This window comes from Silurus aristotelis, assembly GCF_946808225.1.
Source record: "Silurus aristotelis genome assembly, chromosome: 5".
NCBI classification, from domain to species: domain Eukaryota; kingdom Metazoa; phylum Chordata; class Actinopteri; order Siluriformes; family Siluridae; genus Silurus; species Silurus aristotelis.
This window is the reverse complement of record NC_139578.1, coordinates 20516214-20534968: the sequence shown is the minus strand read 5'-3', so window position 1 is coordinate 20534968 and position 18755 is coordinate 20516214. Positions and strand designations below refer to the sequence as shown.

At 36.3% G+C, this 18755-nt stretch overlaps 1 protein-coding gene across 1 annotated transcript in view; it reads right to left on the bottom strand.

Moving 5' to 3' along the window:
* Window positions 1-17325, bottom strand: part of pcxb (pyruvate carboxylase b) — a 193423-nt gene extending 176098 nt beyond the window's left edge. Inside the window, exons 1-7 of the mRNA XM_083541256.1 lie at window positions 17090-17325; window positions 11093-11235; window positions 10774-10958; window positions 6985-7150; window positions 6752-6897; window positions 6268-6385; window positions 4359-4510 (exon numbers count right to left, since the gene is read on the bottom strand). Coding sequence (XP_083397382.1) covers window positions 4359-4510; window positions 6268-6385; window positions 6752-6897; window positions 6985-7150; window positions 10774-10958; window positions 11093-11234 — 909 coding nt within the window. The 5' untranslated portion in view covers window position 11235; window positions 17090-17325. The remainder of the gene's footprint in view (window positions 1-4358; window positions 4511-6267; window positions 6386-6751; window positions 6898-6984; window positions 7151-10773; window positions 10959-11092; window positions 11236-17089) is intronic.
* Between the last annotated feature and the right edge of the window lie 1430 nt (window positions 17326-18755).

Below are 18755 nucleotides of genomic sequence, written 5' to 3'. Positions count from 1 at the left end.
TCCAAAAAAACATGTGTATTTATACACACACACACACACACACACACACACACACACACACACACACACACACAGAAACTGTTATTCTTAAAAAGGGTTAATCCTGAACATCTACACTATCCTTCTGATAACTGATTTGAAAATCGCAGAATATTTGTGCTTTTTAGATAAAACATAACTACACATGTATAAAATATGCTGATCAAAAATACAATTTCATGTTAGTTTACTTGCCCCACTGAACTAATAATAAGTATTACAAATTTTCCGCAGTGCTCCATATCAGAAAACACACACATTTACAAAATATGCAAGAACTGTTTAATTACTCCAGCGCATTCTTATTGGTCTATAATAGTGCATTACATAATCATAGGTTCAAAGTAATGTGCGTATCTGCACAGATTTAAATGTGCGTGTTAAAGTCATCAGTCCTCCAGCTGAAGGGTCAAATGTTACTCGACTGCTGCTAATGACTGGCTCTTCACATAATTCCTAGTTAACACGCTCAGTTTGATGCGTATTAGATAATGATGAACAGAGGTTAATGCAACATTATGAATAAAGCCAGTAACGCTGTAGATATTACATTATCCCCTGTTCAGCATAGCTTTTTCTAACAGTTGCATTTTGCTTTGGTGAAATCTACCAGAGGCAAAAACCTAAAATAGATTTTCAAAAATGTCCAAGGCACACATTTATTTTTAAATAATATATATAAATACATTCAAGGCAAAAAAAATAGATTTATTAACAGTGTCTGTGGAGGATTGTGTCTTTCATCTCTTATCTATGCTTGCCTTAATAAATAAGCAGAATGTGGTGCTTATAAGGAACACAACAGGGCTAGTGTTAAAATTACAGAATCTGTTTGTTTCAACACACACAAAAAAGAACATAAGAAAATGTATAATACTGAGGAAGTTGAACTGTTCTGAACCAATTAGAATATTCCCAATAATCAAAATGATCAAAAATATGATTTTATATTAAACCATAGCTGCCACACATTCTCAGTACAATGCCTCGTTTGTAAACTGAGCATTTAAAATAATTTTCATTCATGTATTCAGTACCTCATTAACATAAATCACACTCACATCTACTGCACTTTATGTTTGTGTTGTAGCTCTATGCTGTTGTTGTTTTGTTGTTTAGTGTAGCACCAGGGTTCCGGAGGAACGTTTTTTTTGTTTTTACTGTGTACTGTGTACCACTGTGTATAGTAAAAATGACAATAAAAGCCTCTTGACTTGACTTGATATCCGCAGCTTATATACGCTACCAACAATTATAAGTCAAAAGCAATGCACAAGGAGGGATAATCTTTGTTCATCAACCCAAATTATGCGATGGATCTGGAGCCATGTTGGGCATCATGCGCACACACACCTTTGCTCCTTGAGTGTAGCATATTCACTACTATATCGAAAGAAAGCCGGAAAACCTTGAGGAAACCCACATGGACACAAGGACACCAGGTATAACTCCAGACAGTAACCATGAAAACGATTAAACCGGGGACTCTGAGGCTGAGAAAGGCAACACAACATATAGAATATAAGGCTAATGTAAAAAAATTGCAATGTAGCCAAATATCAGGTTTTACATGAACAAACTGCTTCTCTCTAATTCGATATTCATATGTGTTGCAAATGCAACACGGAATTTCATCACAATAAGTGTTCCAGTCATTCCTCATTATTCCTATTTTTTAAATGCAACGCAGGCTAGAAAGCTTTTACCCATTTCACTAACAATGGACTGTTACTGCATATATGTGCTTCAGTTTGCACTTAGGCACATACAATATGCAATTTTCATATTCAATGTGTTGGTGCACATGTGACTACAAGGCACCTGGGGACTCAGACTGCCCCCTGCTGCATGAACAGAAACACAGCCATGAGTGAGTGTACAGAAAATACACAACACACTAGAACCATCTTGCCAGGTTTCATCAAGAAATGAAAATGGAAAATGTATCCACCCTCTCTGCTGCAGCTCCTCAATATTAGTTTTTCCCGGGTCTCCATCTCTTCCTGTCATCTGTCCTCTCTTTCCGCACCTGCCAACTTCACTAATGTCATCTCAGAGGACGTCATGTACAAATTTGCTACTCATAGGAGAGAGTGACTTATCAAAACTGACAGTTCATGCTTTATCAGCAGATGTGAGACACACATAAACACACACACACACACACACACACACACACACACACACACACACACACACACACACACACACACACACACACACACATACAATACAATAAGTTTAGAGACACTACTGGACATCTCGTGTGTGTGTGTGTGTGTGTGTGTGTGTGTGTGTGTGTGTGTGTGTGTGTGTGTGTGTGTGTGTGTGTGTGTGTGTGTGTGTGTTTGTGTGGTGTTCTGACAGGGCACAAAGATCAGTGCAGTTTAATCCCCAAAAGGCAAAGATTTTCTCCGAGTGCAACATGACTGATTTTCAACTTTCATTTGCACTCGTAAGCCACTAAATATCAACTCCACCTCCTCAGATGGCTCATCCCCTCGGACATCGTGACACATGACATAAGACTTTAAACCTCTTAACAATGTTGGAACCCAAGCATCAAACCTGCATATCACATTCTCCACCTCAGCAGATAGAAGCTGTTGAAATAGTTGGAAAAGTTCTGCCTCAGACAGACAGTGAGGGGGAAAAAAGGCATCTCTGCACACTTGCCATGAGGCTTCATATGTGTGTGGAAGGCAGTTGTGTATATTTTATGTGAGCTTGAGACTTCAGGATGTAAAGAGATTGTACAAAGCTTCAAAATAACGTAATCCAGGGTGAGGGATGACATCATTATTGATGTCTGCAGAGCAGAACATGATTTGTTGTACCCTCTGTGTTAGAAAATTACACACACACACACACACACACACACACACACACACACACACACACACACACACACACACACACACACACACACAAACAATGGATATGCTAAACTGCATTAAACTATCTCTCCTTCATTATTGCTGAAAGTAACATTATTGAATCATTCCATAAAATCATGACACTAAACATTTGTGAAGTTAGAAATATTAAAATCTTCAGCCACAACTAGAAGCAAGTCGTTTTCATGCATCATTTGAAAACCTCAGGTATGGACCCGGCGAAATGGGAAAAGAGAGTGGAAAGACCGTGAAGGTGGGAGGGAAATATTTGGTTAGAGAAAGAACAGCAGGGCAGTGCATGAACTTTTTAACAGGTTGAACTGGTGCTTGAAATCTTTCTAGTGCTGTAGCACAAGAAAATACACACAAGCACATAAGCACATAAGTGTCAATCCATGTAGGTGGGGGCATTTAGTTATTTAAACTGAAAAATACGAATAGAAAAATGTTATTTCATGAAATCCAAAGGCTTCAATATTTTTTCAATAATTTATTATTATTATTATTATAAATTTGACCTGGTATAATACACATTTTAATAATAATAATAATAATAATAATAATAATAATAATAATAATAATAATAATAATAATAATAATAATAATAGCAGTAAATACAAAGTGACCTAGTATTGTTTATGTTTTCATTTTAATATACTGTGTCTCTTTCTTTCTTTCTTTCTTTCTTTTTGTTGTTGTTTTTGGAAGCCTCTAATAAATTTTTTATTAATTATTAAATAAAAAATCATACATCAATTTCTAATTAAAGTTGCACATTTGTAATCTTTCCATTCCTTATTGCTTGGTCAGATGGACACTTTAAGGAGTGACAATAATTATTGCATTGCATAAAAAACTACAACTACTACGGAGCACATTTGCGTTGGTGTGACTGTGATCTTGCTGATTTTAGCACCCGAGCAACAATATGAACGCACTGTTCAGCCATGCAACAGAAGGAGGGAGAAAAAAAAGCAGGCATCAGCAGAGGATTATAGAAAAGAGTAAAGAAGAATGAGTTAGATAGGATGAGTATAAAGATAATAATGACGATAATAGAGATGGAAAATATCAAAGAGTGAGAAGAGGATGGACACAGTTACAGCCAAAATACAGAATTAACAGAGTTTGTCTCACTTATTTACTGATCTCTCTGTTTCCCTTTTTCATGTGCCTGGTTTTGCAGGGATTGATAAATAAAAGCCATGGATTTACTACTACTATCCTGACAAAGAGAATAGATCCCCTTGAGGGGTTAGCGGACAACCAGGGTATGAGAACGTCTTCAAATGCTTCAAACCATCCGCGCAGTTGGGCTTAGAATGATGCATTGTATGTGCTGTGCTCTGTGTGTGTTTGGGTGTGTGTGTGTGTGTGTGTGTGTGTGTGTGTGTGTGTGTGTGTGTGTGTGTATGTATGTACCTGCTTGGCAAGTTTAACCGAATCTGCAGTGAGTCTGTCTCTGAGATGAGGGTCCAGCTGAGCCGCAGGAGCAACCTCCACCACCTTCTGATGGCGTCTCTGAATGGAACAGTCTCGCTCATACAAGTGGATCACATTTCCATACTTATCACCTGGGAAAGAAGAAGAGGGGTTGGCATGGGTACACAATGGAAAAGGCAAACGATCAAACAAGAATAAAACAAAAGCTACCAGATATTTTTGGGCCTTATCTTTCAAGCTGTACTGGCAGCCAATCTATTCAAAGACTGCTGTGATTTTGCTAACTCCTACCGAGCTAATCACCATGCAGGAATCTCAGCTTGTCAATAAGATAATAAGGGTGTAGGAAAAGTGCCTGTTATTTGCGTCTCATATTTAACATTTGGTAGGCGGAAGATCCTCCACAAGGGAGCACTATTACTCAGGAAGCCAGAGTGTCCATCATTGTTAAAGACACCAGCATTAACAGGTCTACACCTTGTTTCTCTCTTCATATGTGTTTTTTTTTTTTTTTTTTCAAAGAAACTTGATGCTCTTTTTTTAATCAATTTTTTTTTTCAATTCCCGTAACTGTTTCATCTTGGTGAAGGTCACAGTGGTTTTGGAATCCAGCCCAGGGACACCAGGCCAACCAATTAAAATCTATTTTATTAATATATCACTTTTAATAATTTGCATTGTCACAACAGCATAGCCAGATGTAGGTTTAGATCAGTTTCTTTCTTTTGGCTTCTCCCATTAGGGGTCGCCACAGCGGATCATCCGTATGTTTAATTTGGCACATGTTTTTACGCTGGATGCCCTTCCTAACGCAACCCTCCCCATTTATCCGGGCTTGGGACTGACACTAAGAGTGGCTGGGGTTGGTAAGATGTAGGTTTAGAGCAATAATAGAAAATGATTTAACGGGTCATAGTAGCAAAGGAAACCACTTCCTGATAATGACACAAGGAAGAATCAGGTTTATCCAATGAAGCAAGAGTCATGAGTCTTGGCCATAAACTGTCTTGCATGATATGGAAAGCCGCAGCATCCATGTGGGACCGTTCACAGGAAATGTGAGTCATAAGTGCAAAATCTTCAAGCAGAATTAGAGTATCTGGATAAATCAGGAGCTTTAAAAGGTGAGGCTAGTCACAGCAGTAGAAGTGTGTCAGGATCAGGCAGCAGCATCCCATCAGGCAGCTAAGTACCATTAAAATCATCTCGAACTCATGTTGCCATGAAAATGCTAAACATAACTGTTAAATTCTCAGCAGGCACCAAAAACTACAAGCGCAAAGCCAGAGTTCAATACTGCTTCCATAACATGACAAAAGCAACTGTGTTTTAATAATAGACAAAATGTTGGATGGAGAAGTGTAACAACAGAACAAAATCACTTTATGTAATAACAGAGTGCCAATGATGTATGATGCTTATTAAACTAAATGCTAACAGCCAGTAATCTATAAACACAAATATTCAAACAATTTCCCCTTATTTTTAGAGCCTCCACATTCAAATAAGTGCTCAGTAGTCCCCTAAATATTTATCGCATCCACAATAACATTTAGCCCATCTTCATGTCCTTCAGCCGGGTTTGGTGGAGAGGAGTCACTGACACTGTGTGTCCTTGTTCTATCACGCATAGTGCACTGCCATTGAAACACTGCTGTTCTCCTCTAACAAGCTATATTCACATTTAAATGTATAATATCAAGTAAGCGCCCAGCGCCAGAGGAACAAATCATGCTTAATGAGTGAAAATGCTCCCACATAATGGCTTGAATATGCCAGAGTCAGGCTAATAAATCATAGTAAGAGGAATTCACACACACACACACACACACACACACACACACACACACACACACACACACACACACACAAACACACGCTCTCTCACCTAGAATTTGCACCTCGATGTGGCGTGGTTTCTCAATGAACTTCTCAACAAACAGAGCTCCGTTTCCAAAAGCAGCCAAAGCCTCAGAGTATGCCCTCTGATAATTCTCCTCCAACTCCTGCAAAAACCATTCATTTAAAAAAAAGTACATTTGATTTAAACCTGGACATAGTGTGGAGTAAATCGTTAAATAAAATAAAGTTATTTTTCGATTTTCCCTAAAGTATTTCATTTTCTTGCAGGTGTATCTATGATATTAATATTGCTTAACTTATTCATATAGTGCTTTTATATTTGTTATCACTTGCTCAGATGCTTGTTATAAGTTATGAATAAATTATTATACAGCATTATGGCGTGTAAGGGGAATTAGTAGACAACCATACGTTAGAGAGAACAATATCATTATCGTTCAATAATAAAAGAAAACATTTTATATTCTGGTGAAAAGCCAGCAGATTTATATAAAAGAAAATGCACAAACCTCATACTCCTTGACCACACGCATGCCACGGCCACCTCCCCCATAGGCTGCTTTGAAAATGATGGGAAAGCCATAGGTCTTAGCAAATTCCTGAGCATCTTGTAGGGAGGTTATTGGTGCATTTGTCCCTGGGACCACTGGAACACCTACACATATATAAACAAGGATATTATTGTTGTGTTAGGGACATATAGGAGGAAGAATGTTATATTTCCTAAGGGAAAACACCATACCAGCTTGGATGGCTATAGCACGAGCCTCTACTTTATCCCCCATTTTGCGTACCACTTCTGGACTGGGGCCAATGAATCGAACCTCTGAGTCCTCACAGGCCTGAGCGAAATCGGACCGCTCTGACAAGAACCCATATCCAGGATGGATGGCATCAACATTATTCTCCTGTGAAAGAAAGGACAAATATAAAGGGAGAGACCAATAAGAAAAATACAAGGTTTTAAAAATGTAAATAAGAAGAAAGAGAAAAAAAAAAGGAAATAGCTTGAAAGGTAGATATGCGTCAGCACTTATTAGTCGGAAAGCATGCAACGAAAATACTACATTTATTAAAATTCCAATCAGGGGGTAATTGGAAGCCAGCCTTCCTCTGTTGGCTGAGTGTGTGTGCTCCCCATGATAATGGATTAGCAGGAAGAAGCCCACTAAATCACTCTCACGAAATAAGGTTTGGAAAAAAATATCTACATGGGTCTAGGTGTTCATGTGCGCAAGCAAGGCAGTTTATTATTATAGTCATAGATAAGCACCTGGTCTGACATATGAGCTGTCTACTGTAAAAATTACCCAGAAACCACTCAAGGCTCAATTGAAGTTTGAAGGCATAGCTTTTATTTTTTTCCATTAACCTCTGCTTTAAATGATTGCCATGTAACCATAGTATCTCCATACTAAAATTATAGAAGAAAAAAAACTCGTTTAAAAATCTTTGCAAAAGAAACCACAAAACAAAAGATTATTTCCAAAGCTAGAACATTAATCACCTGCTGCCACAAAAGTCTCTTTGTCTCTTAATAAAGCAAAGCCTGATCCTTGTGTTCATTTAAATAGCACTGGCATTCGATTTAATTGACTCGAGTCATCACATCCTGAACTCAATTAACACACAATTCTCAAGGTACACACACTATAAAGCAAAACTTTGCACACCAGTCAGAATGTAGGATTAGTTAAACAGTTCATGTGGTTGCTATGGAAGAGCTGAAATATGAGGAAGAATGTAGCGGAGGAGAAGAAAGAGCATGAAAGGCATTCATATATAAATATGGCATATGGCATGACAGCGAGGGACACTAAACAAAGAGCACAGCTCTGTTTGAGCCACTTTACAGCTTACAGTATTTATAACCAAACATCTCTAAAACTGCAATGTAGCCAATTCACTGCTAGCTAGTGTGACACTGGAATGTGGTAAGCTGCTGCTTTTTTTTTGGAGTAATAATGTGTTTTTAGCTGACTGAACATAAAAATATACACACTACACTCAATTGTTAGTTATGAGTTCCTTTTCTGTAGATTGGTCTGCTTCACTCACATGGTGGTGGGGTTAAAACCTAATAGTCCACTTGGCTACTGGTTTGGCTAGTGCCTGCTAGCTTGCCAGTGACCTTGCATACTATTATGTTTATTCAATATAATAGTCAGGATAATGTTAGTGACCAAGATAAAATGTAGTAATAAGAGTTTGAGCCACCATACACTGTAAAGCGCTTCAGCCCACCTTGGCTTAGATTTGTAGGAATGAACACTATGGTACGCTGTTAAATGTGTCACGCAAGAAATTTTCTTTTTTTAGTCAAGAATTTGTCATTCAGGAAGCAAATTCTTTCTTTTTTCTTTCTATTTCTTTTTTAATAACATTTCTATTGTATACAGGGAGCTTTATATTTACTTAGATGGCATATACCATATAGTATTATGTAATATATAAATATACTGCATAATCAAATTATGCAGTGTGCAGTACATACAGTATACTTGATTTATATTTTCTATATATCTTGTTCTCCTCAACTCTCCATCATCTCCTGTTTTACTATACAGGGAAAACTTCCCTTGGCTTTTTGATCGATCACCCGCAATCTTCATGTGGATGCGCATTAAATTTCCACGTTTTCTAAGAGAAAGTGTAATCTATTATCGGTAATTTATTTTCAAGTTCAAAGCATTCTCTGTTATATTTTTCCCCTTGGTATTTATAAAGCATTTGAGAAGTTTTGATTGTAATTCGATATTCATTAAAAAATAGTTACTTAGCTATTTAAGGTTCATATGTTAGTTAAGTGCTGTCTATTTGGTTGGAAATCTGTTGAGCATAGAGTAAGCCAACATTTGCAAATTGAGCTGTCAGAATGTATGTTTTTTACAGTATTGGAGTTTCAATGAGAGAAAAAAATGTATTTAGCGAATGTATTTTTTATAAAGGTAATGAAAATCTTATTCACATTTTGGTCCATATGGAGTGCTGTGTGAAGAGTTTTTAAATATTTTACATTCAAAACGCAAAAAATATGAGGCAAATGCATGACTGTGGACTGACAGGATTTATTTATTGCACCTAATAAGGTCAAATGCGTGCTGAGTTTGATTACAGAGACAACACACACAATTGCACTGTCACTGATGAGGGAGAAATAAACCTTAACAAAATAATGAAGAATATTATTGACCACTAAATCATTGTGGTACAATGTACACAGGAGGAATTGCTCTATGTGAATTTATAGGTCCATATGGGTCTATATACCACAGCTTGCTTTAATCAGTGACATCTTTCTTTAAAAGCAGAGTCAAGCTATTTTGTTATTTCAGATCATGTAATTATCCCTGACAAAATGTTTCTTCTGTCCTCTTTAGCTTTTATTAACACTTCGCCAGAGCATTTCTCTGTATAGAAGTGGAAGGCATATGACAGGAATCCATATGAGCAGTAAAATCTTGCACAGAGAAGGCCTGTAAAGCCATCACATTAGAGTCCTGGCAAAGCAAAGTACGCTTAGCAGGAGGTGCTTCTCACATCTCCTGCTGCTTTTATAGATCAATGCATTTTTAGTTTTATTATTACAGTTTTGGAAAATTGGAGAACTGATTTCAGAAAATGTGCTGTAGCTTTTAGATCAGCTTTGCCTTTTGTGACAGAGAAAATGGTAGTAATCGGAAACGTAAACACAGAGATAGACAAGCAATAAGAAAAGGCTTACAGACAAGGAATCTTCCTGAGGCATTCTCATACACAATATTAGCAGCAACAGACAAATGTTGTGGCCCATTCTGAGGTGATGAAGCATATGCAGTATTCGTGGAAAATGGAACGCCCAAGGCTGCTGTTTGTATGGTCTTACCAAATAGAAGGGATATAAAGCATTTACTTCAAATAGCCCTTCGTAAAGGTCATTGCTGAAAGGACCCACTGATGGGCATTTCACGCCTAAAAATCAGCTGCAGCAGCCTAATGTTTTTATCTCAAGTCCTTTAAGTTCAAGAACAAGACATTAACTTAACTTAAAAGAAACAGCTATAAGAGGTGAGGTAACAATATAGCGATTCCTTCTATCTTATTGATAATATGAAATAAGCAATAAGCAACCTACTATTTGTTTCTACAACCTACCTACACCTGGTAGGTGGCTTATTTGCTTTGTCTGCCCTTATAAATAAGTCTTCTTTAAAATGGGTCATGTGAACTGTAATTGGTGAAATATTATGGAGTCAGTATAGGATTTCTAACTTAAAATTTGTTCTTTAAAACCCTAAATGTAGGTTTGGGGCAAATGTGGCAATATTACATCCCCGACTCATACAGTAACAGTAAGTACATATCTTTCTTAATATTTTCACTGTAGCCATTGAATAAAAGGAAAAGTGGCTGACACTGGATATTAATTAAAGAAAGAAAGAACACTGCTTTTGTCTTGTTTTATGACAGGCTGTTGCATTTGAATAATAGAATAGAATAATACAGTCGCAATCACGTTAGAATGGACCGCAGTCAGAAAGATCTGCCTGACCTTTGCCACTTTGATGATGTCAGGTATGTGAAGGTATGCAGCAACAGGGGGCAGCCCTTTGCCAATCAGGTATGCCTCATCTGCTTTCTGTCTGTGCATCTGGCCTGTGTCCTGCTCAGAGTACACAGCCACCGTCCGGATCCCCAGTTCCGTACATGCTCGGAATACACGGATTGCTATCTCACCTGCACATAAAAGGGAAAACCCAGAGATTAAGAAAATAAAAACAAGACTTTTAATTACTATTACATCAGAATAAATACAAAATAGGAATAAAACATATTAAACTTTCACACTCTGGCGTGAACAGTAGCCTCACCTCTGTTGGCTACCAGGACCTTTTTAATTGGCCTGTATTCAAGGTTTTTAGGTGAGGTGTGGGCAGAGCGGGATAGCAAGTATGCTCTCCGGATAGAAAGCATGCCCAAGCCATGCTTCACCACTCCCAAATACACGACCATCCTAAAAGAGAAAGAGAGAGAGAGAGAGAGAGAGAGAGAGAGAGAGAGAGAGAATGTAGATAAGACCAGATTGTCTATTTCAGAAGCATCCTTTAGACAGACAGAATATAAAACTAAATGATGTGAGAGATGGGTCATGGTCCATAGAGGTACATAGGACAAAGGCAATATTGAACAATATTACTGAACAATATTACTTACATAAATGCTCAAGACTGAACAAATGACCCACACGGTTTTATGACAACATTTAAGTGGTGCAATATTCTCCCATTTTCTACAACATTGTTTAGATTATCCACCATTACAGTCTTTATTGCCTTAGCAAGCAGACTTCTGTTTGTGTGTGTGGCTGCTGCCATCTTATGGATATAGTTAGTACTACAAAAATAGTAGTTTTTAATGGTAGGCAAATTATCTACACATAAATTTAAAGATGTATTTTGGTAATAAAGCATTTTGAATCACACTTAATGTTGAATCTCTCCAAGTAGCTTGTTTATGACATATAGTAGGATTATTGAAGCTACAGGTAACAAACACATTGTAACGAATCTCAGTGGTTTGTATTCACAAGACTTCCAGTTTTACTTATGGCACACATATACACCATAACCAGCTCAGCAACTCTGGTAGCCAAGAAAAGCACTGTGATCCTGTATAAATCCTTATATGAGCAAAAAAAAAAAAAGTCTCAACATTTCTGGCTAGTATATGTCTTGGGCAATTTATATATAGAACATGGGAGTAAATTTGCAATAAAACACTATCCAGTGTTGCACAGACAAAGACTGATGTTTCCTTGCAAAAGATATCACTGGATTAATCATTAGAGTTGTGGGTTTTTTGTTTTTTGTTGTTGTAGTTTCATGTTTCTTTTTGTTAATTTACATTGTCTGTTCCAGCAGCTTGGTCCTGAAGGAAACATTGTTTTGTTTCACTGTGTATTGCAATGACAATAAAGCTGACTTAACTAGAGATTTTAATCTGCTCTGTCACAAATGTCTGTACAAATAAACCTGAATTAATTAAATTGTCTGTTTTATAATATTCAGATTTTTCTTGGATTCCAGATATGTAAATAAAAGACAATATATATATATATATATATATATATATATATATATATATATATATATATATATATATATATATATATATATATATATATATCTGTGGCAGTATGTGTTGTTATTATTTTAAAATCAACTTGAATAATAAAACCTTTACTCAAAAATGACAACCATTGAAAGAAATTTGAAAATTGACAGCTTCTATATAATGAATATACAATATAATTTTGTTTTTATTTTATAAAATACATTTTGCATTAATTACCTAAAAATTATCTAAACCACATTAAAAACATTAAATAAATAAATAAATAAATAAATAAATAAATAAATAAATAAGAAGAGTCTCTGTGGGTTAATTTTTGTTTTGATCACGTGCCTATGCCTTGTATATGACAGTGTACCGGAGGATTTTGAAGTGATACATTGTGCTTAAGTGCAGCATTTACAAAGTCAGACATGCGTTCACATGTACAAGCACAAATGTCAAGACCTGCCTGAGCACGCTGCCTTCCTTTTCACTTTACACATACTGTAATGTGGCTAAGTCATGTTTCAGCACAGTCAAAGTGGATACCTTATTATGTTTTCAACAAAAAAGACCCAGCCTTGTTCCTGCTTTCAGTGCATTTATAATTGCTGTGCTTAATGATAAGAAAAGGGGATTCAACTCAAAAACTGCAGTTTGTTTTTACCTGCATATCAAATATAAAATCTAGTCAAAGTAATCCAAGGTTTATGGAACAGTTTTCTAATATTATTATTTTTCACACATTCTGTAATTTTCCAGAAACTGCCCTAATAGGTGTGATGTGCTTCAATTTCAAAAGCTACTGTATTGTGGATTCAAGGGAAAAGTATGTACCTGCTGGTCAATCCAAAGCCACCCCCATGCAGACATTTTGCAGAAACTAAACAAAAGTTTCGGATAATGTTCACATCTAATATCAAGGTAGGCAAAAATTTACTTTTTGAACTGTTTGAAAACCAAACTACATCCAGTTAGCATCTGATTTGTAGGTGGAAACACCTTGCTACGAGAGGACAAAGAAGAGTTGCCAGACTTGTTTAAACTGACAGGTTGACAAGGCTTCTCAAACAACTCAAGTCAACACTTTTTTTTTACAACCGGTGAGCAAAAAAATCGTAAAAATGCACATCATGCTCAACCTCAAAGATCATTCATTTTTCCCTAGTCTGTTTGATGTGATCACATGCTGACACTTGACATATATCTGCTTGTCTACATGCACTACACCGCAACCACATGATTGAATAATAGCAGAAATGAGCAGAAGTGCAAGTGTAAAACAATGGGGGAAATATTTATGTTCCTGGTTTAAGCAGTGAAAATTGTTTATAGCAGACAGCAACACTGGCAGGTATAGCTTGGGGAACGGTTGATTAGCATTTCTCAAGCATTCACATGGCTGATACTGACTCGAATTCTGTTTCACTGGCAGCCGTGTGACCATTAAAACAATGTCCAATTTAATAATACTGGGTATTTTCATCCCTGCTGATACAATCTGGAAAACTGCATAGAATCTAACAGCTTAAGCTTCAAAAGTAAGTCCTGCATGTTACACTGAGTGAACTTGTAACTTTTTGTCAGAATGGCTTTGGGCTGCCCACCTGAAATGTAAGCATTTCTACTGCCAAAACCTAGAAAAACAGTTCAGTTACGTGCAGCTTTGGTAGCCGCTAAATGTTAACACAAACATAACTGATAGGCCTCGCACACAGTTTATCGCAGTTTACGAAACCGTCTGTATACTTAATTCAGAGGATGACGTACACCACGTGCATTTTAAACCAATGTCTATGAGGTATCTTTAAATAGACCGGCTTATCTCAGGGTGTCTGAGTGTAGCGATCAATAAGAGTTCAGCAAACAAAGCTAGCATGTCAGTGATTAATACAGAAGAATACACTGTCAATCAGTCTTTATCTTTGCAACACATGAATTCAAGCATAATCACTACACTAAAGAATTAGGTAATAGATATGAGGTGTAATCTATGCTAATTCTTTGAAGTAACTGTGTCGATTGCTTTACAATGTGTTACAGCAGAATGAGTTTTATTTAAATAATTAAGTGGGAGAGTCAAGTTATTTTAAGCTCAAAAGTGCACCTAAATTGTTTGTCATGTGGGCTTGTAATATGTGAGCAGCTAAAACTTACTCTTCCATTATCTCCCCAAAATATACACAACCATTCCTCCTTACAGGTCAATTTCTGGCTCATTCTCACCTACACACTTTCCAAGGGGGTTAAAAAGTAGTCCAAATACCTTGCACCTTGTCCACAGATAACACACCCATGGACATTACGACTTTAAACTTTACAACTTTAATCCTTCTTTGTTAGTCAATGAGACCTTTTGCAAGTCAGCGCTCATCCCTGCACTCTTGTAGGTAAAATAAAGCCAGTTATCATCCCACATTCCACTGTGGAGTAAAAAGTCATAAATAAATAAGAGGCGTGTGGTTTACTAGACCTGGTGTTTTTAAACATAACCTTTGAAATCTTGATTAAAGAGTGACAGTGGGGGAAAAAACAACCTAGGGTTAGAGTTAGGGTTACTAATAAACCCCTATATGTGATGTGAATTTATATTAATCAGAGGACTGATCTTGTAGATTTATTAGTGGGGATTCATTTCAGTCCTAGACTGGACAATTCTTACTAAAATTAAATTGTATGCTGTTTTTTTTTTTTCACATTTACAGTATGTGTACAGCATTTTTCCACTATATACACTGAAGTTTTTTTAACAGGTTACAGGTTTTTCCAAACATTTGTATCTTATTTGGACAAGTTCTAGACTTTCTAAGTGAAACAGGAGAAATGTTTCATTCAAATGACACTTGAGGTGATTTTACAATAGACACAACTTATTATTGTCTGTATCATCTGCATCTATTTGCATCAGTCTAAAATTCAGTCTTTTTTCCACATTGATATCATTTCACAGATGATTTCTCCTATCCTGCTCTTAGCCACTTTCCATTTGACTTGCTATTGCTTCCATCTTTTTCTTTTTAATTGCATGCTGTGGCTCTGTGTCATCAGTGTGGTAAATACAGCTCCATTAGAGCCTATAAGAAGTCACCCAAGCAGTTTGTGTGAAATAACAGAGTGTCAACATGGACAGCTGGGATAGCTGTCGAATAACAAGCAAAGCAGGTTTTTTTTTTTTTAACATTTAACATTTCAAGTTAAAAGTCAATTATAGGAACACAACTAATAATCCAAGAATAAAGTTTTAAAGTGATGTTCACTTTGTTAAAAAATTGCCTGTACAAATAAATGGTTTACACTTTCCTGTTTGTGTGTTAGTCTATGGCATTGCTTTCCATTTAAGAAGATTTCCATGCTTGTAAGTGGAAAACAGTCATGTGTTTGGCTGTAATAAATAGTGCAGCAAAAACCGGGGCAGGAACTTTGTACAAGCTCACAGCATTGTTCTTGTCAGGTGGCAATTTGCCAATTATTCATGTCAAAATATTGCTGCATGGTTTTGGTTTTGTTGATGTATTGTTAAGTTCTGGTCTGACAATGAACCATTGGTGTGTATTTGTAAACATTTATATATTTTTTTACAACTATACTAACTTTATATTATCAAGTAAGTAAAACAAAAACAAAACCGTTCATTTAAATTTTTTTTCCAGGACAAAGTGAAATACTACAGAATCTTTTTTTTTTTTATATATATATATGTCAGTAAAAAAACAGCAACATATAATGTAAAAGACAATTTTGCATGCAAAAAAAAATAAATAATTATAATAATAATGAAGGCTGCTGGGTTTTGTATGCAAAAACATACAAGTCTACACAAAAACAGTGGCTGGTTCTGCAAGATGCTCAGCATAACTTACCAGCTAAATGTCTTACAAAGCTGAACAATTTGAAGGTGAAAATGAATGTTAGTCACAACAAATATTGATTTTGTTTCATTTATTCCTGTTTACTCCATATGCATTTATTATAGAACTTTGAGACTTGTGTCTCATATAAATATTAATCAAAACCAACATGAACTCTGTACACTGTGTTTTTTTAAGTAGTTTTATCAGGGTGAACTAATGATGCAACAGTTAAACTGTCATTCTGCCAAACTCTGCCAGTAGTTTATTGCATTTTAGTGAATATTTATTTGCAAAGGTGTGTGTTCTTTGAGCATAATAAAAAAAGTGGCGTAAGTTTACATTGACAATAATCACAACAGTATGACTTAAACTGCACGTGGCACAAGACACAACTGATATGTGCATCTGAGGGACTAACACCTAACTACTGAGTTCATATTGCTTAAACCTTAAGGCTGTATGCCAAACAAACACAGCAACATCAAAGGTCCTGCAGCAATCTACGTGCATGCATTCGTGCACACACTTACACACACACACACACACACACACACACACACACACACACACACACACACACACACACACACACAGTAAGTGTGTCTCTCTCTAAAACATGCACATTCGCAGTATACATGCACAAACACAGGTTCACATTGAAATGTACATATTAATAACAGACAATGAAAATATGCAGTTCAGCAATGTCACATCTGCAAGTTCAGTGCAAACACACTCACACATCAACTCAAAGTTAATAAAACACACTCACACATCAACTCAAAGTTAATAAAAACTATAACAGGAAAGGTGAAAACATATACATGTAACGCACAAGCACCTAAATGTATTAACTTACCAGTCTGGACACATCCATAGATAAGTCTATGACTGAACACTCACCTGAATTCACCAGCAGTGAACAGCTGTTTTTTAGGTCACAAACAGACAAATGAGGCAGAAAGTAACACTTTGGTCTTGATATCGTCTGATTCAATAAGAAGAGGTGTGTGAAACACAGGTGAAGCTTCTATTTGCACGAGCACATATATACACTCATGCACACACTGTCAGAGGTAATGCCAGCAGACAGTGAACCAGACTGTCAGGCCTTGTTCTTTTAGGAGTACAATGTTCAGCCCTCTCTCTCTCCTTTCATCCTGAAGCTGCTTATTATGCAACACAAGCATGCCCCTGTTCATATCAGCCAATCACAGCCAGGCTGACATAAAGTGCAAAGAGCGGCAGGATTTAAAGAGAGAGAGTGAATGTGGCAGCAGTAGAATTCTATAGGCCAGTGTGGGGGAAAAAGAATGAAACAACATTTTTTTATAGATTAGATTTGATTAGATTAGATTAGATTAAATTAGATTAGATTAGATTAGATTAGATTAGATTAGATACAACTTTATTGCCATTGTTCAAGGTACATGTACAAAGTAAAAAAAATGCAGTTAGCATCTAACCAGAAGTGCATAAGTGGCCTTTTTACAATAAATAAATAACAGTAAGATAAATAGGGTATGGGGTCCATATATACAGGGATGAGGGTGATTAACGTACAGAAGGTGCACTAGGTAATAATTTATGGTATATACAGTAATATACAATATATTGTGCAAAGATTATGCATATATAGTCATGTCAGAAGATAATATACTCATGTACTTAACATGATATAGTTATGTACAAGTATGACTGTATGTATGATACAGTATATACAGTATAGTTATGGGTGGACTGTACAGTAGTGCAATAGGCAAAATAACGCAGTGTTACCTTTTAACAAAAGGAAAGGAGCGCTTGAAGTGAAAACAACAAATACAGTTCCTGCACAATATCGACCCCTACAAAAAAAAAAGCTCATATTACTTAAATAGCTTTCTAAATGTTAACTAAATTTGCTATATTTTTTAGCAAAGTTGCAATTGCATTATTTTCATGTCTGCTTTTATGAAACTCTTAAATTAGTTCTAGTGCAGCCAGTCTCTAACAGAAGTTATATAATTAAATTCAGTTGAGAGTGTCCAACTAAAATGTCACATTTTTCTTCATATAAACACACCAATTGCTGGAAAGTCCCACGGTTTGCTAGATACCTTAATTAAACAAACATCAAGGATGAAGGAGCTATCCAAATAAAAGCAGGACTAGCTGAACTTATAGAATATATAGAATTACAAATATTAAACATATTAAATATATATCTATAACACTTATGGCTGAGTACAATGTACAATGTAGTAGATGCAGTATGTGCACTTGCACATACAGTATAGCCTGTTTTTTCTCCTGTTTTCATAGAAACACTTGTGTTGCATTACAAAAGGCTGCTGTGGCAGTTGTTAATGGACATCTTTGTAGCCTGTTTGTTTAGGCACTTCAGACTATAATATATATATCTATAAAAAAGCTGTATATTTTTGGACATGGCAGCGTCTTCAGGAAATTGAGCTGCGTCGGAACGCTTTGGAAACGAGAGTCCAATAACATCACACCGACCAGTCCCAGACTAGTGTGAATGAGCACAGCTAGTTCAAAGGACATAGGTGCCAGGAGTGGCACAGAG